Raw genomic sequence first — 26093 nt, forward strand, 5'->3', positions numbered from 1 at the left:
TGATCGTATCCTGCCCCACCGGTAGCAGATTGGAGATAGAATCATCCTCCTCTCTGTAGGAAACCATAGTTAAACAAGAAACACCACCACTGCTACAGCATACAAATCCGTCTGTCACTGTTCGTGTAAAGCGACAACAGCCTTTCCATAATTGTATAGAAAATCCTTCTTCCATTCTAGGATTCTGGCATGTTTCTCTGTATATCAAAATGAAATAGTGATGGTATCATGTAAATGGTTCACAAGCACTAACCGTGATATCTTCAGTTGAGGAGCCTTAAGTTGTACATGGACGTGAGGACAATAATGAAACCAGTTAAAGGGGCGTTCACGTATAGCGAAAGCAATGCCAGGGATAACAGTCCAGGGGCGTGGCCCGCAGCCAGAATGTTTGTGTGGATTATAGTATCTGGAAATCGTAAAGAGGGCGTGCATCATCTGTGAGCGACAGCTACAGGTATAAATGTGACACAGTCAATAACAGCTGCCACAGGAAGATTGCAGCATGGCTGTGGATGAGGAACAACGACTTGGGCAGGATGATACACATTTGCTGAGGACCATCCTATGGGGAATCCTGCTGGTCACTGAGTGAGTGTCTCGTATTTACCAAGTGAGCTTGCTACTCATCTCAGATGATCCCGCTACCCTCAGTAGATGAATCATTGAACAAGCAATTATATATGCTTCACATATGTTGATGGTGGGTTCCAATCTCAACACTGTTTGTGATCCTTAGTCTGCTACCTCCATATGTATGGTGATCCATCGATTTGACCTAACTACACTCTTACAACTCCCACTATTCATTTAACAGTTATTGAATTATCTCACCCATGAATTTTGTGCCATGTTACTTATAAACAAACTTTCAATCACTTACACCTCCAAAACATGAAATTTGTGCCATGGTACTTATAAACATGAAATTTGTGCCATGGTACTTATAAACACACTTTCATTCATTTACACCTCCAAAACATGAAATTTGTGCCACGGTACTTATAAACATGAAATTTATGCCATGGTAGTTATAAACAAAAGACTGTGTTGTGTTTGCCATAAAGGATATGTGGAAGACGAGTATCACTTTCTTTGAATATGCCCTTCTTATAGCAATTTACGTGAAAATGATATACCCACGAAGTATTACTTATATCCTTCTAAATCTAAGTTTAATGTCCTTATGTCAACCAAAGATTGTACCCTTATTAAGCATCTTGCAATGTTAATTTACCATGCAATGCCAATCCGTAGAACACTAAGAACAAACTTGAATGTCAACATTTAATCGAATTATAACGTCTCCTTATGACATGTACATACACGTATGTAGTTTTGGGCCGATGGCCTTCACTAACGGAATAAAGAAGTGAAAGTATGTTTTGTGTTTAATATAAAAAATGGATGATATGACAGATACTTCCAATATAGATGAAGGTACGGATGAAACAGGCTTTCAAGGAGAAAATCTTGGTGATGAACTTTTGCAGTCGACTGTTGATGACTATTACGATTGCTTAAAGGACGATGAAAATATACTGGAGATGAAATAGAAGTGTCAGCATTCTCAATAAACTGTTTCTGTGCATCAAATGCTGTACCTTGGCCAATAATGTTTGTAAGCGTGTGTCAGCGCACCACGAATAGCCCATACATATGTTCTATTCGAATCGTTAAGTCTCTCCAAATATGGAAATCCGAACTATCATCAAAGGCCATAATATCGTCCCTCCACTCATTATAAGCATACAACTTATACCCCTATTCTCTCAACTTTTCGCTGGCCTTGACGGGCATGTTGTGTGCGATTGGGATACCCAAACCATGATTAACTCCCGACAAGCGCCAATCCGCGTCCGCATAAAACCAAAATTCGATAGATCGTACGGATTATCGTACATAACCATCAATGTCTGTCAATATCGTAATAATCCTGGACGTATGACCGAACACTTGGGAGAATATGAAATACAGGATAAATAAAAAACCTGGTCATACACGATTTGAAGGGTATTTAAACATGTGTCATCAATAAACAACATTTCCAATTATTTCACGCGTTATAAATATATGACAGTGATGTAGTCATATGTATACAGCTTGCTGTAATAAGAAAAGCATTATTCGGAACCACATTGTGCTTGACATGCCACCCTCTATTCAATTTAATGATGACATCCTGACGTCATTTTCTTTCCTTAAAGATCACGATGAACGACAAGTATTTGCTGCCGAAAAGTAGGCCTTTGTATATACGAAAGACAGACAGTATTAAGGTTTTCGCCAGGAGGAGTTACAGAACACCAAACAAGATATAAAAGTGATGGATAACCAAGTTCTAGGGATAGTCAGCTTCTTTATTGCAATGAGTGCGACGTTTCGGTACTAATACCGTTATCAAGCAAGTAAAATGCTTCTCAAAGAAGATATAAAAGTGTTGTGGTACTTGTTTGGATAGAACAGCATTGGCATCATCCTCGATAATCTCCAGGGTATACGTTACGATCACTCTCCATTATACCCTGGATGCATCCACGGCTTGGCCCGATGATTTTATTACCTCCCTTGGCTGGCTTTTTATCCAATCGGGTGTCTACGCTTCATTCATTCATTCATTCATTCAACTCACTTTCGCTTCTTAAATTATGTAACTGTTTAAACTTAGCAGCACAGCAGAGGTAATCTAAAAGAGGTAGAAGGAGTTCTTTTATATATTTTTTCAGATCTGTCAATTTGTCTGTATTATTTCCTCAAAAATCTGAGTGGCACTGCGAACAAACCTTCGCGACGGCGACCGCTATCTTTGTTGACACTGGCAAGCTCGGATGTAACGGCAGCTTAGCTGATCGGCTACTGTGACTATGCGGAGCCAGCAAAGGGAGGTAATATAATCATCGGGCCAAGCCGTGGATGCATCCAGGGTATAGTGGAGAGTGATCGTAACGTATACCCTGGAGATTATCGAGGTTGCATTGGCATAAGCTGTTGTAATGCGCCTAATTTGTATGAAGCTATTTATAGAACATATGAAGCGAATGTATCACTTGCTGAAAGATGTCAATATTATACGATTTCAAGATCACATGTCAAATGTAACCTTTTTTAAAGAGTGTACTACAGAGTAGTGCAAAAAGTCTTCAGCAAATAATTGGAAAATTCAGTCTTTATGACAAATCTACGCTGATATTTCTACGCTATATCTCCGCTTCTAGCTTACGCATCCGATTGCAAACGCGCATATAAATAGATTAGGATGTCACGTGCTAGTCACGTGAGTTATGTTATCGTCTGCTATGAATACTTCCGGTTTACCTGATGCCGACGACATGGGACGAAAAAGTACCTAATTGTCGCCCGGTGTTAAGAATACGGCTGTAAGGTTGTATCAGGTCGGCAATTCTATCAATGAAATTAGTAGAATATTGGAGAAACCCCGAAGTACAATAAACGATGTGATTAAGAAGTTTAACAAAGGCTTCGAAGTGGAAGGGCAGAAATCGTGAGTGATCGTGATTACCGCGGGTTATACCCCCATTTCACTGGGCTACGATCGGTCCCGATTGCATTTTTAAAAACAAATCGCCAGCGATCGTATAATGTCGGAAATATACCTGGAGTAGTCGTCAGAGATCAGCAAGATACGTGAGTGTGTCTGCATAGTCTGGAGGTGATTTTTTAATCGGCCTAGGTTTTTGAACATGTTCAAAAACATGAGCCGATTGAAAAAAGTCATAAGTTATGCGTGACTGATCGGGATAGTCGCCAGTGTGTCGGGAGTTAATCGGGAATGCATCGGCAAGCATCACGAGCAATCGGCTTAACCGTAGGTGAAGCGTGAACGAGTCGTACCATTACTGAGAGGCAGAAACAAAGACGAGTCGTACCATTATTGAGAGGCAGAAACAAAGACAAAGCCACGCATCAGCACGGTTCCTCACAAATAAGACACGATCCACTAAAGTAATGTTCACGCTTTACTCACGATTTGCACGATTCACATCAGTCTGACAGAAAAGGTATAAAAGCACCGGCGATCGAAGTCAACATCACTCCAGTTTCAACTGCTGTAATGGAAACATTGAAACATGGCAAGAACAAAAAGAACGGAAAACAGGAAGAGGGTTCTACTTATCCACCATCTTTTCTTGCAACCCAGTGTACCTCATTCGCATTATGTTATGAAGACACACGGCAGATTAATTCAACCATAATCATAACCACATATGGACCCTGTTGCGAAGTGTTGAGAAGAAATTGCCATAGGTTTGCAAGAATACCAAAGGCATCCTCCATGACTCTCCATTCTCTGGAGATCCTGTAGTTGGGAATCAGTTCAGCTTCTGACAGACCTCTTCTTGAGTAGGATTTCCTTAGATATTGACGAAGGGCAAATTTATCATCTGCAAGTATGAAGTAAGGCATATCCAGATCATCATTTGGCAATGGTTCAGGTTCGGGCAAGCATATCCTGCCATCTTCTATACACTCCTTCAACTTCGTCCACCTATAGAAATCTGTAATTAGCATCTACAAGGACCAACAGGATAATGGAGAAGAAACCCTTGTAGTTGTGGTAGATGGTTCCACTACCAGTTGGCTTACGAATCGCGGCTTGTTTTTCATCGAGGGTAACAATAGCATAAGGGAGATTCCATCTCTGCTGGAATTCCAGACTGATGGTCTTCCAATCCCCTTGAGTGACAGGACATGCAATCACTGTAACCTTGTAGTGGCTTGGCACATCGCTGGGATGGCTATGGTGTGTCTTGACACTCTGAAGTGGTGGGAGAGGGAGGAGTACATGTCTCCAGAGGCTAGGGGCCTTATGGTAACTGCTAACTTCAGATCAGGGTGCAGAGCTTTCCTGAAGTTGGTGTCTATTTTTTATAAGTCTGGGAGACAGGGAATGAAGCAGTTCATCAAACATATCAGGAGGCATTCGCAGATAGTTGAAGAAAGAAGACGTGTCTTCGAATCTGAGTTCAGACAGGAGATTGTCATAGTTTCCAAAGTTCAATCGTCTTTCCAACCTCAACCACGGACGTACCCAAAACAATTTCTGTTTTCTTTTTCTTTTTGGTGCCTGGTTCCTTCCGTATTGATAGATATCTATCTCCAATCCCATATTTTGTTGCAGCAGAAGAAGTAGTTGTGCAGCTGTTAGCATGTTGCTAGATAATAAGAATCGGCTGTCATCGTCAGCTTTTATAGCCCAGAATCGGGACCATTGTGTGGTTTGGAGGCCGATTTTACGTGTCTTACACGGCAATTATACGTACTTTACTTTACGGCAATTACGGCAATGAGTCTTTGATATCGTAAGCCTTACATCGCTGTGTTGGCGAGCATCGTGAGGAATCGGGAGTGAATCGTAGATATATCGCCGCAGAAACGTGATTTAAACGTAGCCAATCGGCCGATACTGGGTGAAATCGTATCAACAACGGGTGCTCAATCGCAGTGTTATCGGCATTTATAGGTAAGTCTACAGTCTCTTCATCGTCTGTTACGTAGGTTTACCGTAGATACTGCGTAGAAAAGGAAAAAATAAACAAAAACTGGCCTATTGAGAACCATAGCATCGTAGGTGGCGAATCGGCACTAGTCGTGGTAGTCTTGGTAGGTCGTAGCCCAGTGAAATGGGGGTATAAAAGAGACTTGTGAAACTTAATAGACGGGACATTCTTGGTGAATTATCTTCAAACTTCAATGAAAACAGGCAAGTTCCTATCAGCAAACGAACAATTCAGTATCAATTTCATTCACATGGCTTCAAACGTCAGGTTTCAAAGAAGAAAGTTGTTGTTCGAGAGATCAATCGTAAAAAGCGAATTCCGTGGTGTCGTGAAAAGAGAAAGTGGACAGTGAATGATCAGTGGAAAAAAGTTATATTTTTTTATGAAAGTAATATTGTTATTGGACAAGATACACGTGTATACGTATGGAGGCAGACCGCCCCAGAGAAATGGGCAACTTCCTGACCATACCAATCCATTATATGTCCTTGTAAGTTCTGTGTCTTAACTAGTTATAGCAGAGACCATATAATAGAATTATATGGTCTCTGGTTATAGCGATGGATATAGGTCAATGAGGCTTTCCTTCATTGAACACACGCTGTGCTGATCACAGCTGATGACCTTCTAACCTCATTTGGAACAATGCACTTGACGACAGCCGGCTTGGTAGGATTCATCTGGCCGAGGTCTGTTAATATGTATATACGAATACAAGGCTGTTTAATCGTATATATAATGCCTCTTACACGAGTCTGACTATGCATATATTCATTAACATTATCACATCTTACAAATATGTTGGACCCGTAAAAAATGTTAGCATTGCTCTTCAGGAACCCATGTTGAAGAGGGAACTGACGTGTTCTCACGTATCATAATCGATGCTCATAATGTCATTACCATGTTGTGCAAGTCTTATGTCAATGTCATTTCAGATATTGCTAAAACAGAGGCCTGCATATTTTATGAACATTGTAGTACAAGCAAAGTGTTCATATTGATATATTCGCTAGGAATGTCATTGAGTTGTCCACAAAAGTAGTCACTTAATGTTTCCGTCGCCATGTTGCTGGAATTGCGGCGTTAAGCAAGAAAGAAATCAAACACTTAATGTTTTGCATTTAAAGCAAAACGTTTCTTTCGTAATAGTTATTCGTTAAATATTTCTCTGTGATAAAGTTTCAAGTTTAGATTATACCTCCCCTTGGCCACAAGCAATTAGATGTTCCTCGTTGGTGTACTTTTGTCCAAGTTAATGAGCTGTGACTTTATTTCCAGACTCTGCCGTGTTACCGATGGCCTGCAAATATAGAATTGGTTAACTGTCTTTATATTTCCAATATATTTCTTTTGGTTTGACCAAGCATTCATGCCTGTATATGATCTTGGCACACAACTAATTGGTTTGACATGTGTTTCTCTACATATTCCATGCATATAGGTGCAAATTGTATCTCAATTATACCAAAAGTGTGCCAAACATTTGAAATTGTACAATTTCCTAATCATTTCTATCTGCGCACATTTAATGGAAACGTTTCACTTCTAAAGTTTGAAATAATGTCTGAAACTGTAAAATGTCCAAATAATTCCACTTGGTATGACGGAAGGACGGACAGTCAGTTTATGTAATGTTTGAGGCCACGTAGCCCAGGGAACAATTAGACACATTGCACGGTGATATAATGTATATAGCATAATGCATTTAGCATATGAGAATATCACTTACTGTACAAATGCCTTTTTCAGAAAGATGGCTAATCGTTTGAAGAAGTTTCTTTCCTGATGAAAATCGATGATAGTATATGGGTAACAACATCCCTCTACTTGACTTACAGTGAGGACGCACTAATGCAAAATTATATCGGTCCTCGATCTCCATCAAATTACATATATTGCAGAGTAGGTATTTAGGATATGTGTTTTACAAACATTAGGATCATTTGGTTTGCATTCTCATAAGATCTTTCTCAAAATATTACATTATGTATTATCCAGGTTCTAGTAATGATTTATATGATCCATAATATCTGTGAAATAAGGAGTATATATTTATAGTATGACCAGAAATTATTAAGAATTTTAGGAATATGTTTAAATGGATTTCTAGTATAAACAACCTTGACCAGCTATCAAGTGATTGGTTTCATTCAAGAGAGACAACTCCGTTAATCCTTTTCATTAGTTTGTGAAGAGTTATCCCCCTTTGTTTACTTGCTAGCAGACGACATTTTCAGTGATCCTCAGTATGGATGATTTAGAGAAGAGGAAGTTGATTTTAGAGTATTATAACAAGGACATCAGATCAGCTAAAGTGATTTCAAGTAGAACAGGCATCCCTTTATCCACTGTTTATCGTGTTTTGAAAAATATTGCAAATGGATATGGCATTGAGCACCAGGGAGGCGCAGGCTGGATATGATTGATAGAGGAACTGTGGCTGTCTGTAAGGAGACAATTAGAACTGAGCTGCATGCAATGGGTTGGCAGAAAAGTCGAGGAATTCCATCACCGATCATGAAACCTGAACAAAAGGAGCGAAGGTTGAACTGGTTCTTACAGCATAGAAATTTTACCTGGGACAATGTGATTTTCTCAGATGAAGGTTCTGTGTTGCTGTTTCCTAATACACTGAAATCCTGGACCAAACAAACTGAAAAACCCTTGTATCAGCGCCCAAAGTACAGTCCGAAATTTAACGTGTGGGGTGGCATATCTGTGTTAGGGTAAACGCCCCTCTGTGTATTTGAAGGGAATATGAACAGTGAGCGGTACACAGATATTCTCGAGGGACATTTACTTCCATCTGCTCACGTGTTCTATGGAAATTTTTGGATTTTCCAGCAGGACAACGACCCAAAACATCGTTCAAAGCATTCGCAGGCCTGGTTTCGGACACAAAATATGACATTATGAGATTGGCCAAGCCATAGCCCTGACCTAAATCCAATAGAAAATGTATGGGGACTTATGAACGAAAGTGTCAATGAGAAAAATCTGACAAATATTGCTGAAATGAAAGAAGAGGTGTTCCGATATTGGGACAGTACGGGCCACGACTTTCTAACTTCTTTGATCAGTAGTATGCCCTGCCGCATTGAAGCCTGCATTGCTGCCCATGGTGACATGACAAAATACTAACAGTTCACCTGTCTTTGAATCTGGAGTTCAGTCAATATTCACATTTAATATGAGAGTAATGAGTGAAAAAAATATAAAAAATACAATCTTAAATTATCAATAATTTTTGGTTTGTACTGTATAACATGTATTTCCTTACGTTATGTATGTTTTGAGGTAAACATCAGACAGAGCATACATATATTTACGGAGTGATAAGATATGATATGGTCACTTGACTTCATCCAAAATGTCTCGAATATATATCGAACTACGGTTATCACAAACTAAAATTAGTGATCCCTTTGAGTTTATTTTAATAGTAGTTTACTGTATGTAGCCTACTCTCGCCTTATCGAATGCCCCAAATGATTGTCTTTACGTGCAGGTTGGCCCTACAGAAGTTCTTTCGTTGACGAACTCAAACGGTCAAGTAATTTTAGTTCGTTATAACCGCAGTTCGTTGTAAGCATTTCGACTATAATATACAGCAAGTGGCCGAGACAAAATCGTTATATCCATCAGCCCCTTATCAAAAGTCAGGAACACTGCCAAGCCAGCTGTCGATCACTGTCCCATGAAAGTCAGGATGTCGCGCGATTACCCTATCAGTCGAGCAGAGAGTCAGTCGAGCATATTTCGCGCATCATGGAATGTATTCACTTTGTGCACTTTCTCCATTCTCTGAAGAACCGCAACAATACAATTTCAATCCTTAAACAAAGGAGCCACGTGGGAATTGTTGATTACATTTCTTTATTGAATTTCGTCAACACTCTGTATCAAATCACTTTCTTCTCCAACACGTACATTAAAATCACTACAGAATCCCTTTATCTTAAAAAGAACAATATTTCTCTAAAATTCTACTGAAGAAAAATATCTACATTATTTACATGAGTTCTTGCTTGCTTCGTTTGGTTCAGAACGTCGTTGAAATTCCAGGTTAGAATGCAATATAGTCTTGTCACAAGAGACGATTTCTTGGATGAGTTGGTTAGATTTGTGACGTTATTGGTTGAGAGTCATTGTTAAATGAGAATTTGAAGGAAGTAGTTCTGGAAACAAAGCGATAATACGATTTTTATTAATACGATAGTATTATGAAAACATCGAAATGATATTTGATCCAGGTTGATATGTGTTTTCAGAGTGTTCATCTACAGCTCCTACACAATTCTGGCTCATCTGTGTCTGGTGGAGGGGAATCTGCCGTTCAGGTCGTCGTCCGTCGTTCTCTCTGCGGAGGTCCTTAAGGTTGGTTGAAAACTCATCAATACTCGTAAAGAGCCTTCAACCAGCCCACGTAGATAGCCCTGTATATACTTACAGATTCTTATTCCTCTAATCTTAGGGGTTTTTCGTGTGCAATGAAATGAAATGAATTGAAGGTATTTAGACGTGTCCGTCGGCTTGTAGTAAATATCAGTCTTCAATTGACCGACCGACAGAGTCCTAGGTCCCGTTTTACAAAGCTGTCGTAGCGCTGCGACTGTCGTACCTCCTATACTTTAACAGAGACTTACGACTGTCGTACCTCCTATACTGTAACATAGACTTACGACAGTCGTACCTCCTATACTGTAACATAGACTTACGACTGTCGTACCTCCTATACTGTAACATATAGACGACTGTCATAGACTTACGACTGTCGTACCCCCTACACTGTAACATAGACTTACGACTGTCGTACCTCCTATACTTTAACAGAGACTTACGACAGTCGTAGCTCTACGATAGCGTTGTAAAACGGGGCATAGGACGTATTATGGTGCAAACGTCCTCGTAATTTAACAATAACAGCGCAGGGCAAAAGTGTACTGTATGACACTACACATGGGGATAGAGCGAACTGTATTTCCTAAACACATTGAAGATATAACATTTGTGTTGTAGATTGTCCTGTCCATTACCATGATGTTACCTGAACTGGGTCGTGGTGACGTCACAATGCCGTCATTGTCCCACTGTCTCCCATTCGTGGTACCAGCCGTGCTATACTGCATCAACAACAACCTTAGTGTGTACATGCAGGTTGAGATGGACCCCACCACCTACCAGGTAATGTTCAGACTTTCTGCCACCAACAGCCTGGGTTCGAATCCTAGTTAGAAACCATCGTCCAGGGCTAAAGTGCTACCAAACACACCACACTGTAGTCTTTGGCTTAGCTTAAAAAGCTCGTCGAGCAAAATACCCGAATTCACCTACAATTCCTCTTACGCCACAGACAGCAATATTCCAGCTGTATGACGGCGACCTGTAAATAATTGAGTATGTACCATTTAATCCAGCGATTGACATCATGAACATCGTTCTATGCAATTTGGAAACGATGACGTGTGTTAACCACCCGATCCAGCTGTAGTCTCTTCTTACGACAAGCATCCCCACATGGGTACAATGTGTGAAGCCCATTTCTGGTGTCCCTCGCCGTGATATTGCTGGAATATTGCTAAAAGCGGCGTAAAACCAAACTCAGTTAGTCAGTCTTACGACAAGCAGGGGTTGCTGAAAGTAAATGTTAACCCGGATCTTTACGGGTGATGTCTACGGGTGATTATTAAAAGCAGTTTCATGCAAATTAACCGATTCTCTTCCCAGGTCGGGTTCTGTACGTGTACTTTTGGGTAACACCTTCCACGGTAGTGGTATAACACTGCCAAAAGCAGTTTCAGATATCACTGTCACAACTGATGCTTGTGTTACCATCTGGTAATCATGGCTAGTTTCTCTCAAAAGGGATCGTGCACATGATACCAGTATATCAACACTTGGTATAGTGCTGGGTTCCAGTATTGGTCTAGAAGCCAGACCCCCAAAATGGTGAAAATGTGGTGCAGTTCTGGCGACCAAACGGGATGTGATTTTTCACAATCAGAAATGATTTAGGTTTGATTTGAAGCCGGTTGTCATCAGCTACCGTGCGTGACTACCGTGCAGGGGCCCTTTTAAGGTGCAACACGTCATGTCAGTTATGGCAATATTTTAACCGAATACTGGATGGTTTATTTTAATAACTCTGGTTTGGTTTGACGGATTTTCATTAAAACATATTTTTGGAATGCTCAGACCATGATTTTAAGTTGTGGACAATAATATTACATATATGCTCATTGCAAAAATATTTTGGTAAGGTTAAAGGTCAATTTTAATAGAAAGGGCATTTGATGAGAAAATATGAGTTGAACTTTACAAAGTAAAGGTAATTTTTCAAAAATTATGTTTTTCTGATTCAGCTATAACATTTGAAGATCATATATACCGTTGGTTGGCATTGTATTCATGAACAATCATTACAAGGAAACAAAGGTTGGCAGTTTGTATTTAGATCAGCAAATTATTACACAATGTCTGTTCAACAGTAACAGCACCATGCTTTACATAGTCAACGATACTAAATATGTCAAAGATACTGTTGGACTATCCTTAAAATCACACAACATAACAGAAAGCTCTCAAATGTATAATTCAATTATTCAAGATGTCTTTCCTTATTCATCAAATAATAATGAGTCTGTCATGTCATCATAACAGAAGCAACATTGCCTTCATATCAATTCGTACTTTTTGTTCATAACAGTCATAGTGTATTCCCACTTGACATGTTAGTTAATGTCAACATTGCCAAGATCACGGGAACATGTTTCAAGTCTACATCCACATGACGAAATACACAACAGGTTGGTTCAACTTCTTGGAGGTACGACTTCATGTACATTGACGTTTACATGCACAGATATGTTGAAGAAGGTCCACGGAAACAATTTAGTCTTAACTTAATTGCAACTTTATCACAGAGTAACGGAGGAATATTTGATGAAGACAGAAACGTACTGCTTTAATTGCAAAACATTAAGTGCCTGCTTTTATGGACAACTCAAAGGAATTCCTAGACTATATTCATTTAAACATCTTGCTTCTAACTTTCATAAAAATATGCATACCTCGGTTTTAGTAATATATAATGATATACACAACGGAGTTACACATAGCATGGTCATGACACTATGAGCATCGATCTTCACATGTGGGATACGATGGCATGCATCAAACAAGTAAGTGAGAACGACCACCCGATCATATTAGTTCGCTCTTACAACATGGGGTGCTGAACATTAATATTGGCCCAACATATTTGTGAACCTGTGAGAATGGTTAATGAATAAATGCATAGTCAGTCTCATGATATCTGTTGTAGATCATTCCAAATGCTATTATTGAATGTATGTCGCCAATATCTTTTCTGGTCTCTGCAAAAGTCGTACCTCAGAGAGCCAATTGTCAAGTTACATTTAATTACTATCAGCTATTCAATACACGCACAGAAGTTGGTATTTAAGTTGACAGACGCTTTAGAATTATATTTTGCGCGGAAAACCTTGAATCGTCTATACATATTGAAAGTATTCAGTGACCTCGTCTAGATGGATACTAAAACACCAACTGTCGTTCATTTCCCGATTTCAGTATGTCGCATGACTGCGTTGTCCTTCAAGCAGAGTGAATGAATTGACAATAGTAATCGCTTCATGGAATTGGCTCACGTGAATCACTATCTTCATCAGCTGATGAAGGTCGACAGTACAACGTCAGTTCTAAAATATTGAAAGACTTCACCCAGATGGCCATTACCAAGTCGGCTGTAGTCTACTGCATTGTTCCAACAGATATGAAACCACCAGCTGTTATAAGCAAAGCGTGTTTCAAATGAAGGACATCTTCTGCTTGCCCAGACCTATATATTTATCCTCCGAAAATTCATGTGACTCTCCCGGCAATAGTTATGGTTGCGTGAACATGGAATGCGGCTCTCCAGGCTATGCTGTCAAAACATGCTTAGTGATTCAAACAGGTTACCGTATTTAACAAAGCAAGACATGTTTCCTCATAATTTTATTCAGATCACAACAGATTTTATTTCTATAATTAGCACAATATAATATACTAACATTACATATAATATTATCACATTATAATAAAAAATCTTAATCTGTAAAAACATAATAATAATGATAATGGTTTAGTTTGTTGCCATGTGTACCTTTCTCATGAAAACTTCCTGCTGCATTGTGATGCGTGGACGTCCACTTCTTGGTCTATCTACGGTGACCCCAGTCTGTCTGTAGCGCTGAATAAGTCTTATAACCGTGATATGGTGGCATCCGAGGGCGTTTGCAACAGCATTGTATGTCGACCCCATCTGCAACATCCAAATGGCTCTTTCCCTCTCTTCCGCTGTTACTCGTGGCACATTTCTCGTGCTTGTGTATCATATCATGCATTCTTGGCTCTCTTTATACCCTATAGAATCATTCTACACGTAAAATTGATACACATACTGCTTGAATATTGCTACGTTTTGGCGATTGATATTGCTGTGTGTGTAAATGTTACTTTGCAAACAAAACTGTAAACAAAGATCATTGTCGGTGTTCCTAAACACTTTTGCACAATATCAAAGACACGTTTTATTTGTTTTCACTATTGCGAGAATAAGCAGAAAATGTTTTAAAAGACTGAATTCCTAGGAATGATCCTTTTACAATTTTCACAGACTCTACAACAGGTGTTACTTGTTTTAAAAATTGAAAAATGGTGACTTAAAATGGTTTATCTCTGGCTTAAGCAGAATTGTATTTCAACCTTTCTTTTGGACATCTATTTTAAATCACTGTTATTGGTTTATTTCGGCATGGTCGAAAATATGACAAATTAATCTTCTGAAAATGATGCAGTTCACCTAAATATGAATGCGTTTCAGAATTTGATTCGTGATTTGCATAAAGCTGGGTTGTTAAGTTGGATCTTTTTAAGCTAATACCTTCTAACATTTATTTTTATTAACGTAATTCATAGATGGTAGGAGGGTAACGTTTCTTTTGGCGTTTAGCGTAGGAAGTCTTTTACCGGTTACGGTAATTCATTAATTATTTAATCTATTAGAAATGTGGCTTTACCGGCTACAGCCATGTAATTGAAATGTGGCTTTCCCGGCCTGACACCGGTCGCTGGGACCTTACACATGCCAGTAGTCTCATACTCCAAACTTTCGGCCCAACCCTTTCTGTAATGCAATAGTCCAAAGTGAAGCCTGTTTAGACCCCCACTGGTTCTGAATTTCCGACCTCACCACTGGGGCTAATTAACCATATAGGGAGTTATATACTGCTATCCAAATTTCCTATTTTCAGAAATTTGTAAAATTGATAAAGTTGCAAATAAGTTAAGGCTAAATCGTTTCCGTGGACCTTCTTCAGCTTCATGTCTGTGCATGTAAAAATCAATATACAGTAAGGTGTTGCCCCAAGAGGTTGAACCTGTTGTGTACATGAGCATGTGGATGTGGACTTGAAACAAACATGTCAACATTGACTAACATTGACTAACATGTCAACTGGGAATACACTATGACTATTAGGAACAACAGACACGAATATTGTCTAGGAATTCCTTTGCGTTGTCCATAAAAGCAGGCACTTAATGTTTTGTATTTAAAGCAGTGCGTTTCTGTCGTAATAGATCTTCATAAAATATTCCTCTGTGCCTCTGTGATAAAGTTGCAAATTAAATCGTTTCCGTGGACCTTCTTCAACATATCTGTGCATGTAAACGGGCAAGGTACAGGAAGGTGTACCTGCAAGAGGTTGAACCTGTTGTGTATTTCGTCATGTGGATGTAGACTTAAAACATGACAATGTTGACATTAACTAACATGTCAGCTGGGAATACGCTATGACTATTAAGAACAATAAATACGAATTGATATGAAGGCAATGTTTCATTAGGATGTCATATTATTATCCATCATTTTTAAGGGTTTCACAGCATGTCAGTGCAATACTGACACTTATCAAAATATATCTCCTTCTGACATCAGCTGAATTGTTGTTTCTGCCAGAATGTCAATAAACGCAAATATGTATGACAGTTCAACAGTATCTTCGACATATATAGTATTGTTGATACTTTGTAAAGCATGGAGATGAAATTATCTTATATTTTGCTGATCTAAACACAAAGTAGCAACCTTTGTTTCCTTGTAATGGTTTTTCATGAATACAATGCCAACCAAAGGTATATGTGATCTTCAAATGATACAGCTGAATCAGAAAAACATAATTTTGCAAAAATTACCTTTAATTTGTAAAGTTCAATTCATATTTTCTCATCAAATGCCCTTTCTATTAAAATTGACCTTTAACCTTACCAAAATATTTTGCAATGAGCATATATGTAATATTATTGTCCACAACTTAAAATCATGGTCTGAGCATTCCAAAAATAATTTTTTAATGAAAATCCGTCAAACCAAACCAGAGTTATTAAAATAAACCATCCAGTATTCGGTTAAAATATTGCCAAAACTGACATGACGTGTTGCACCTTAAAAGGGCCCCTGCACGGTAGTCACGCACGGTAGCTGATGACAACCGGCTTCAAATCAAACCTAAATCATTCCTGATTGTGAAAAATCACATCCCGTTTGGTCGCCAGAACTGCACCACATTTTCACCATTTTGGGGGTCTGGCTTCTAGACCATATATATTACGCAAACAGTTAGTTTAGTTTTATGCCGCTTTTAGCAGTAGTCCAGCAATATCAGGGTAGGGGACACCAGCAATGAGCTTCACACGTTGTACCCATTGGGGAATTGAACCTGGGTCTCGGCGTGTCCACTGCTACCCAACCGCCCTATTACCCAGAGAAGACAAAATATTGATGGAGTATTTGTTCGCAGATTCTGGGCAACATGAAGGTGGCCACCACGGCACTGCTCTACAGGGTCGTCATGCAACGGTCAGTGATCTGGATTTTATAATATACATATATTTCACTTCAGTATCAAATGTTCTCGTCACGATATGGCTTTAATATTGCCGATGTGACGTTAAATATTAACTCACTCACTCACTCACTCACTCAGTGATCTGGAACATAATTAGGGTTTGAATTTAAATACGTTCATTACGGAACGTTTTATTACAGCCTATGGAAGCGTCTATAGTCATATTCCTTGGTCTGCGTTTTCATCTTCGTAGGTGATACTTATATCTGTGTAGATGATACTTCAATCGATGAAAAATATCGTCATTATCAATTAAGCTGGAGGTTACAAAGTCCGACCCTGAACAGGAGTGTTGTCGTTTAGTTGACTAAATATAGTTGCTAAAGGCGGTGATCCGATACTAAGCGACACGTTCTCCTAAAGGGATTATAATATCATGTACGCGAATGAATCATCTATGCGAAAGTAGTATCAACGCGAATGTATCATCCACGAATGTATCACCTACGTGAATGTATCATCTACGCGAATGAATGAATGTATCATCTACGCGCATTTATCACATACGTGAATGTATCATCTCTGCGAATGTATCATCTACGTATCATCCACGTGAATGTACCATCTACGTGAATGTATCATCGAATGTAGTGTATGCGAATGTATCATCTACGCGAATGTATCATCCACGTGAATGTATCATCCATGTGAATGTATCACCTACGTGAATGTACCATCTCTGCGAATGTATCATGTACGCGAATGTATCATGTACGTGAATGTATCATGTACGTGAATGTATCATCTACGCGAATGTATCATCCACGTGAATGTATCACCTACGTGAATGTTTCATCTCTGCGAATGTATTATCTACGTGAATGTATCATCTACGCGAATGTATCATCTATCCGAATGTATCATCTATGCGAATGTATCATCTACGCGAATGTATCATCTAGGCGAAATTATCATCTTCGCGGATGTATCAACGCGAATGTATCATCTACGTGAATGTATCATCTACGTGAATGTATCATCAACGCGAATGTATCACCTAGGTTAATGTGTCATCCACGTGAATGTATCATCTACGGGAATGTATCATCAACGCGAATGTATCATCAACGCGAATGTAGTATCAACGCGAATGTAGTATCATCTACGTGAATGTATCATCAACGCGAATATATCATCTACTCGAATGAAGTATCATCTACGTGAAAACAGGAACTACGTGAATGTGGTATCCACTAGATACGTTGATGATACTACTGGCTTGTAGTATCGTCTACATGAATGTAGAATCATCTACACGAATGTATCATCTTAGCGAATGTAGTACTTATCATCTACGTAAATGTAGTATCATCTACGTGAATGTAGTATCATCTACGTGAATGGTATATCATCTACGTGAATGGTATATCATCTACGTGAATGTTTTATCATCTACGCGAATGGAGTAACCCGTGAAGGTCCGGGTTAGAATGAACTTTCAGTAACCCATGCTTATCGTAATAGGCGACTAACAGGATCGGGTGGTCAGGCTCGCTGACTTGGTTGACACAAGCCATCGGTTTCAAATTACGCAGATCGATGCTCATGCTGTTGATCACTAGATTGTCTGGTCCTGACTCGATTATTTACAGACCGCCGCCATATATGGAATATTGCTGAGTGCGGCGTAAAACTAAACGCACTCACCACTAGATACGCGAATGAAGTATCAGCTTCGTGAATTTAGTATCAACTAGATACCTATATGTAAGTATCTACTAGGTGATGAAAGAATATTCTACGTAGATGACAACATGTTACAGATTGTGCCAATAATATGCTTCTATAATAGCAAGATCGAATTTAAAGTGTCGTAGAATACCCAGCTCTAAGTACCATACCTAAACCGTTACAATTTTCATCTCATCTATGTAGGAATTCTTGAATAACATGGCTCGTTTTCGATCCCCATGCGCATAAATATCTGTGCTCTTGGATAAGTAGTTATGCGTCGGAATATGTATCTGTGCATTGGGATAAGCATCTGTGCATTGGAATAAGTTGCATTTGGGATAAGTAGCTGTGTAATGGGATAGGTAACTGGGAATAAGTAGCTGTGCATTGGAATAAGTAGCTGTGCATTTGGGATAAGTAGCTGTGCATTGGAATAAGTAGCTGTGCATTTGGGATAAGTAGCTGTGTATTGGGATAAGTAGCTGTGTATTGGGTTAGGTAGCTGTGTATTGGGATAGGTAGCTGTGTATTGGGATAAGTATCTGTGTATTGGAATAAGTAGCTGTGCATTGGAATAAGTAGCTGTGCATTTGGGATAAGTAGCTGTGTATTGGAATAAGTAGCTGTGCATTGGAATAAGTAGCTGTGCATTTGGGATACGTAGCTGTGGATTGGGGTAGGGACCTGTGGATTGGGGTAAATACATGTGTCTGTACAACTGACTTACAGCCAGAGTTGTTTTAGTGAGCAGTGCTTGACAACTCTATTCACGATGGCTTCCTATACTCTGGAAGGTTGGAGGGAAAACTGTAATGTAGTTGTTGTTTATTTTACGAGCGCTTTTCGTTGATCTGTTTCAGCACTCGAAATGTTTTGAGTAATAAAAGTCATTTAACATATTGTGCAAATTACTCCTTTGCTCGTCATATACTGTATAGCACAATCTGATATGAGTTTAAGAACCATATTCTGTTGAAATGAACCAGCATTTTGTTCTAAAATGCTGCAATGTAAATATTACTACATATAAACACGGTGGTAGGTTACTTCTAACCCCATTGCTTTGTATAACGGCTTTTGCAGATGATCTGCTTCCATCATTAGATAATTTAAAGCGCATTAAAGCTTGCCTTGTGGGCGATATGCTGTCTTAAAAGGTCTGAATAAAATGTTCACCTCAAAGGGCTGTGTGAGCAAGATACCGACTGGATTTATATAATATAATATGGCACGATAGCAGGCTAGGCGAGTGAGACACTTCCGGGATGTTAGAAGAAGATCCTGACTCGAAAGATCTTGACTAATTAATAGGGCAAGAAGGCACTGTCGAGGACTGGGCGAACAGGATGGTGATTAAAACGGCCCCTTCTAACGAGGTATGGCGTGTCTAGGGTGCAGGCATGACGAACTTGTTCATTGTTTTCAAGTGTAGAATTGAATCAGTCTACATTTTACTTGTTGATTCAGCAAGCTGAGCGGCGTGCAGTGGATGTCCCTGGGAGTTCTGTGTTTGTCCGGCATCTTAGACAGGTAGCTGAACACTGTAGACAGGTAGCTAAACACTGTAGACAGGTAGCTCACCACTGCAGACAGGTAGCTCAACACTGTAGACAGGTAGCTGAACACTGAACACTATAGACAGGTAGCTCACCACTGCAGACAGGTAGCTAAACACTGTACACAGGTAGCTGAACACTGCAGACAGGTAGGTCAACACTGTAGACAGGTAGCTGAACACTGTAGACAGGTAGCTGAACACTGTAGACAGGTAGCTGAACACTGTAGACAGGTAGCTAAACACTGTAGACAGGTAGCTGAACACTGTAGACAGGTAGGTCAACACTGTAGACAGGTAGCTGAACACTGTAGACAGGTAGCTGAACACTGTAGACAGGTAGCTCAACACTGTAGACAGACAGGTAGCTGAACACTGTAGACAGGTAGCTGAACACTGTAGACAGGTAGCTGAACACTGTAGACAGGTAGCTGAACACTGTAGACAGGTAGCTGAACACTGTAGACAGGTAGCTGAACACTGTAGACAGGTAGCTGAACACTGTAGACAGGTAGCTCAACACTGTAGACAGGTAGCTGAACACTGTAGACAGGTAGCTCAACACTGTAGTGGAGTTATGATCAAAGCGATCTTAGCGCTAAGGCCACCTTAAGTCAGTGTTGGAGTTAGCGTAGCGCTAAGATTGCATTGATCGTAACTCCAACACTAACTTAAGGTAGTCTTTGCGCTGAGATCGCTTTGTGCAAGTGGACCCCAAGTGCCATCTGTATCTATCACTATTGAGCTAAACCTGCTGGACACATACAAGCATTGATAGTCGAGGGGTAAAATGACAATAATATCATGAATACGTCCAAAGAAGCTGCACCATTCTATATAGAATACCATACGGATATAGATATATGTGTGTGTGTGTGTGTGTATGTGTGTGTATGTGTGTGTGTGTGTGTGTGTGTGTGTGTATAACACACTTTTATGCTCAGTGTAACCCCTCGTTCACAATATGTTCAGACAAGAATTAGATCTAAAATGAAGGGCAACATAACGTTATCATGTCATGCGGAACAAGAGGTTGATGTTCTCTATAACCTCTTCCACTTTGTCTAGTTATGGCAGCATGCAGAACAAGGGCCTGTCTGGGGAAATACACCTGACAGTCACGGGTTCGCCATGATGTGCGCCTACTGTTGCATATCAGCCCTGGCCGGAGTCTCCACGGAATACATATTCAAGAGACAATATAAGGTAGTGCGCCGTACTTTGTGGTGAAATACTTTTGATGAGTTGAAGGACACAGTTTCGCCCACACATGCCTGTGTTGAAGACATCACTGGCTGGTTCAATTCATTTTTGTCCATCATTTTTAAACAGGGTTCAGCGTGTAGATGATCAGCAACTGGATAAAGAAATATTTTGTGTACGTTTTTAGGTTTTGGTATCATAATCACAAGTTTGATAAAAGCATTTATCTTACCTTCATGTAAAATACTTTAATTTCATGGGTCAATGACGGTTTAACAGTTTCCGTGTCACCCTCCCAGGAGGGTGACAACTGGTAAAATATTACCCGCTGCCACGGTAACCGCCAAGCTCTCCACCGAGAAGCTGAAGGGCTAACAATCGTATGACGTCATAATGTGACGTATGCCGTGCCTTGGGTTCGAAAACCGTTCGATCAGCTGTTTTGTGTTCATTTTGTACAGATTTATTTTACCGACTTTCACTACTTTATTTACGCTATTTTATACATTGGGTGGTTTGCACACTCAGCTTAAACATAATTAACAATTATTATAGCAGTTTTATGCTTGTCAGAATATGTTTCACTAAATTTAAAGATCCAGCCGAGAGGCAGACGCCATTTTGTTTACATGTCATATAGTCGGTCGCGATCTTTAACATAAAATAAAATGATATTTTGTACATTTAACATGGCGGTAAGATAAATAGTTGTATGCTTTCCCTCGGTAATATGGTCTGATGTACGCCTCTTTGTAGCAGTGTCACCCGAGCCAGTAGACGAGGGATGACACTGCTACAATGAGGCGTACATCAGGCCGTATTACCCCGAGAGAAGCATACATACAACTTATAATCTACCGCAAAGACCCACTGAAGAAATCTAGAAGAGAACCTGGTCACTCGTAGGTAGACTGCTACGTCGAGGTAGGCTGTATACCATACAATGGTGTCAGTTTCTCGTAACAACAATACTTGTCGTGTGTTCAGTGGAACCAGTGTCCATTGCCATTTGTGATTTGATTGCCGTAAACGGCAACATATTTCGGAAATGTAATATTGGGAGTTAGCAGATACAGAAAAAGCTAGTTTCAGGATTGATGAAACTTTCCAGGACAGGATCTTTGTCCACCGTTAAATGATAACTCTCTGAACGTTGTTTTCCAGACCTCCCTCCATGTTCAGAACACTTTGCTGTACACATTCGGCATCGTCATGAATGGTGGACTGTGGGCACTGCAAGGGGCTGGGATCGGCAACCAAGACGGTAAGCGTAGCGTACACTCCAACACCGTCGTCAAACTCTGATCACTCGTTACATCGTGGACAACCTCCCGAAACAACACGTTGTCCTTGTTTGTTGTTTAACACAACACTCAGCAATGCTCCAATATAATGGCGGTATGTAAATAATCAAATCGGGATCAAACATTCCAGTGATTGGCATCATGAACATAGACCTTCGCATTTGAGATCGGACCTGAATCAACCAACTTAGAGAGCCTGGCCAACATAATCACCTGTGTGTAGTGTTTTCATCTACCTGACATAGAGACGTTGGTGGAACGACCAGTATCTGTTTGTGTTACAGAAAGACGTTTGATCTGTTCGAGGGCTTCTACATTGAAGACGTGGGTTATTGTTGTGACTCTGGAGGAGTTGTTCAGTCAGTCCTTCTTCTCTTGTCGACTGACTGACTGACTGAGTTTGGTTTTACGCCGCTTTTAGCATATTCCAGCAACATCACGGCGGTCTTCTTGTCGAGATCGGGTAACCATATAGCTAAAGCATTCTACCCTTTACTCCACAGGCCGTACTTGATTCTACCCAGGGGAACAAAAGTGCGCAGCCCAGATATTTTCTTTGAAATTTTCTTGAAAACTGTTATATTTTTTATTTTTATATTATTTTAAATGCAGTAGAGGCAGTTGTACGAAACATCCTCAAGACGTGAAAAATTGAATTGAAAACGATCATTTGGTTTCACACGATGGTTTCACATATATACAGTGACGCACTATTTTCAGCTAAGGCCTAACTGCAAAGCGAACATAACGATACGACCATATTAACTCTCTTAGGTTAAGGTCCTTACCGAATGTTGATGCATTTTAAAATAATGACACTCGTTATATCTTGTACACATTTTGACGGGCACATTGTGGGTTGGAATCCCAGATTTTCACCGATTAGGATCTTGTTTCTCATCACCATACGTGTGCTTGTCTGTTTAACCAAAATTGAAAAAACGCCAAAGCGTGATTGTTTTCTGTCATTAGAGATTTATTCAACTGCATCTAGTCTAAAATTTCAAATAAAAGGCGTATCCCAAACTAAACTCGCCTCACTCACTCAAAGAAAAGGGGCGGAAACCATCCACATCGATGAGAAATCTTTACGATTAGGACCATCTCATGAGCATGTGTTTCTTAATCACTATCAACCATTGATGATACCTGGTATTCGTGAAATAGCTAACGGCTAATGACGCCCTAAAATGGCCCCCTCCACATTGTAATCCTGCGGTAAATAGACCCTGAGCGTGGATGCTTAATTAATGAGTCATTCATTTCGCCTAGTCGCCAATCCCATTTCACAGCTCTTTTAATTTGATGCATATTTTGTCGATCTATATGTGACATACACAACTGAGATATTGTGCTTCATCCTAGGCCTTCAACGGGCTGATAATGTCGGCCATCATGAAGCACGGCAGTAACATCACCCGCCTCTTCATCATCTCCTCCGCCATGCTGCTGACGACCCTGCTGTCTGTCGCCATCTTCCATCTGGCACTCAACGTGTATTATATCGTGTCGTTTGTCCTGGTCGTTGTAGCCTTGTACATGTATCACACATGACACTGTGACTTATCTGAGCCGTCTTATTTATATACGTGGTCCAGTCAATGATCACGCCATGTCAAATCAGAGCAAGGACATTTTGTGTAAGATTTCCTATAGAAACGGAGACATACAGTTGCGTTAAATTACGTAAAAGAGGCAAAAACTCTTCTAATCTTATATTTATTAGCAATCGTTTCATTTGATTCCGTCTTTATCATGAGCATGTTTTGTTGTGAATCTCTAAGAACTAATGATGATACCAAGTGTTAGCGGTAAGGTAATCGTATGCACAAACACATATCATGTCACCTTAATTGTTACCTGAAAGATCACGGGAAAATTATTGTACAAGTCAAACTAGAGAATGGCGTCGGACACATTTTAAAGAAGAAAATTTCAAAAGCGTTAACACTTTGTATCACTTTGAAATCTAATAGGAATTCCATTCTTCACTTGTACCTGAAAGTCGTGAAAATGCCAAGCAGCTGGGATACTGTAGGTCATAAAAGGAAATTTGACTATTTCAAAGGTGAAGTCACCAGAATCCCTTTCATGAAACAGTCTTGGGCAGAGGTATTGAGTCTGGCTGTCTCACTGGTCTGCCTTCACCGGTCTCACAGATCTTCTTTAAAGGTCAAGGTCAGGTTGAGGAGTGATTATCAATTTGATGAGTGATTGTTATTATTGTGTATTATTATGTGTGTTATTAAAAGAATGATGAACAGATTATATTTGGAAATTAAACATTGTTATGTAATAATATAGTATTTGTGTATCGTTTTCTACCCAGGAGCTCTCGGTACTTTATCGTTATGTAATGCAATATGTGTTCAGTGAATGGTTACACCTCTACATATGATCATGATATATACTGAGTAACGTGGACTCCTTTGTAAACAGTTTGAGGTAAAAAGGAAACAATCACACAAAAGACATTTACATTTTATTTAGATTATACTAATACTTCTCTATCAATGTTTACACAGATACACGCAATCACTCACACATATGTATATTATGTACACACAGACCCCGTGAAGATCCGGGTTAGAATTGATCTTCACTAACCAATGCTTGTCGTAAGAAACGACTAACGGGATCGGTGGTCATGCTCGCTGACTTGGTTGACACATGTCATCGGATCCCATTTGTGAAGATCGATGCTCATGCAGCTGATCAGTGGATTGTCTCGGCCCAGACTCGATTATTTACAGCCTGCCGCCATATAGCTGGAATATTGCTGAGTGCTACATTAGACACCAAACAAATAAAACGAGTTCAGATATGACCTTAAATCCCTGGAAAAAAGTACAGTTGTTTATATAAAGTTGATCTTCTCTCGGGAACCTGAGGACTGGCATCTATACCGCTGCGTATTTTCCCAACGTCGTGTGCAACCTGTGAAACGACATCATTATTGAACATTATCTTGGACATAAGTAATACAATCAGACACAGCAAACTGTTAAAACAATAGAAATACCCACAGCAAACAGACAGACAGATAGACATACAAACAAACAAACGTCTGCGTGTGTGAGTGAGTGTTTAACGTCACATCGGCAATATCTCAGCCACATCGTGACGAAAAACAATTTATTCAATAAAGATGAAAACAGTTTGAAGATGCAAAACATTTTGAAGAGCAAAACCTGTCGACGATGGACAGTAAAAATACTCGGAGTATCACAGATATGAATATAAAACTAGCATGTAAAACTAAAACATTTTAATAAAAGAAGACAATATAATATAAAACACGGGCTATAGATCGCCAAGAACTGAAGGGAGATCACCATACTACGGACCATGGGACTTACAGTACCTTTGCAGAAGCACCTACATGGACCCTAGCTGGATTTGACAGACGTCTGCAATGTGACAAACAGAGGCTGTTAGTGTCCGAATCCACCATGCTCAGGGTGCGTTAGGTACCTAATCCACAGGGTGGAAGCACTGTCCACGCTGAAATGTCCCCGCTTGACAGTGAAAGAAGAACATGTGGCGCAAGAGTAATGGTAAGTTTTCATTATTTTGCAAGTATATCAGGTTTTGCCATTTGGCAGAGGGTATAGAAATGTACAGATCTTTTCTCTAATAGCTTGACACCCTCCATTTATTGCAATTGTGTGTTAAGCGAGGGCACCCTCCTGAGTGTCGGAACAAGATCACAGAAAATGATCGTTTCAACACGAAACATGACAACCTCATCAGCAGACACGCCTTTTGTTCTAGAAATAGTTATTTTAGGTCTTTATTCAGCATGTAGGGTTTAATGCGTCAGTATGTTTTTCAGTTATCGTCGAAAATCAAACTGTACATT

At 39.8% G+C, this 26093-nt stretch overlaps 2 protein-coding genes across 2 annotated transcripts; both read left to right on the plus strand.

The window, feature by feature from the left end:
• The first annotated feature begins 505 nt into the window (after nucleotides 1-505).
• LOC124291471 (probable UDP-sugar transporter protein SLC35A4) lies at nucleotides 506-24530 on the plus strand. The gene is made up of 9 exons (XM_046728458.1): nucleotides 506-591; nucleotides 9794-9899; nucleotides 10542-10706; nucleotides 16388-16446; nucleotides 19637-19699; nucleotides 20793-20848; nucleotides 22092-22191; nucleotides 22516-22555; nucleotides 23597-24530. The coding sequence occupies exons 1-9, from the start codon at nucleotides 506-508 to the stop codon at nucleotides 23783-23785; spliced, it is 864 nt and encodes a 287-aa protein (XP_046584414.1). The 3' UTR covers nucleotides 23786-24530.
• LOC124291485 (CMP-sialic acid transporter 1-like) lies at nucleotides 20653-22765 on the plus strand. The gene is made up of 3 exons (XM_046728470.1): nucleotides 20653-20930; nucleotides 22092-22191; nucleotides 22516-22765. Exons 1-3 carry the CDS (start codon nucleotides 20856-20858, stop codon nucleotides 22623-22625), a joined length of 285 nt encoding a protein of 94 aa, XP_046584426.1. The 5' UTR covers nucleotides 20653-20855; the 3' UTR covers nucleotides 22626-22765.
• Nucleotides 24531-26093: the final 1563 nt, after the last annotated feature.

The sequence above is a fragment of the Haliotis rubra genome, unplaced genomic scaffold (genome assembly GCF_003918875.1).
Source record: "Haliotis rubra isolate DU_JTF1 unplaced genomic scaffold, ASM391887v1 Scf492, whole genome shotgun sequence".
In the NCBI taxonomy this organism is placed as follows: Eukaryota; Metazoa; Mollusca; class Gastropoda; order Lepetellida; family Haliotidae; genus Haliotis; species Haliotis rubra.

What these genes read in the sequence shown, in the direction of transcription:
- LOC124291485 (XM_046728470.1), top strand. Translation starts at nt 20,856, where the DNA reads ATGATGTGCGCCTACTGTTGCATATCAGCCCTGGCCGGAGTCTCCACG. An exon ending in TATTCAAGAGACAATATAAG is followed by an intron (nt 20,931 to 22,091) that starts GTAGTGCGCCGT and finishes GTTGTTTTCCAG; the next exon opens with ACCTCCCTCCATGTTCAGAA. An exon ending in TGGGATCGGCAACCAAGACG is followed by an intron (nt 22,192 to 22,515) that starts GTAAGCGTAGCG and finishes TTTGTGTTACAG; the next exon opens with AAAGACGTTTGATCTGTTCG.
- LOC124291471 (XM_046728458.1), top strand. Translation starts at nt 506, where the DNA reads ATGGCTGTGGATGAGGAACAACGACTTGGGCAGGATGATACACATTTG. An exon ending in GGAATCCTGCTGGTCACTGA is followed by an intron (nt 592 to 9,793) that starts GTGAGTGTCTCG and finishes ATGTGTTTTCAG; the next exon opens with AGTGTTCATCTACAGCTCCT. An exon ending in TTGTCCGGCATCTTAGACAG is followed by an intron (nt 19,700 to 20,792) that starts GTAGCTGAACAC and finishes CACTTTGTCTAG; the next exon opens with TTATGGCAGCATGCAGAACA.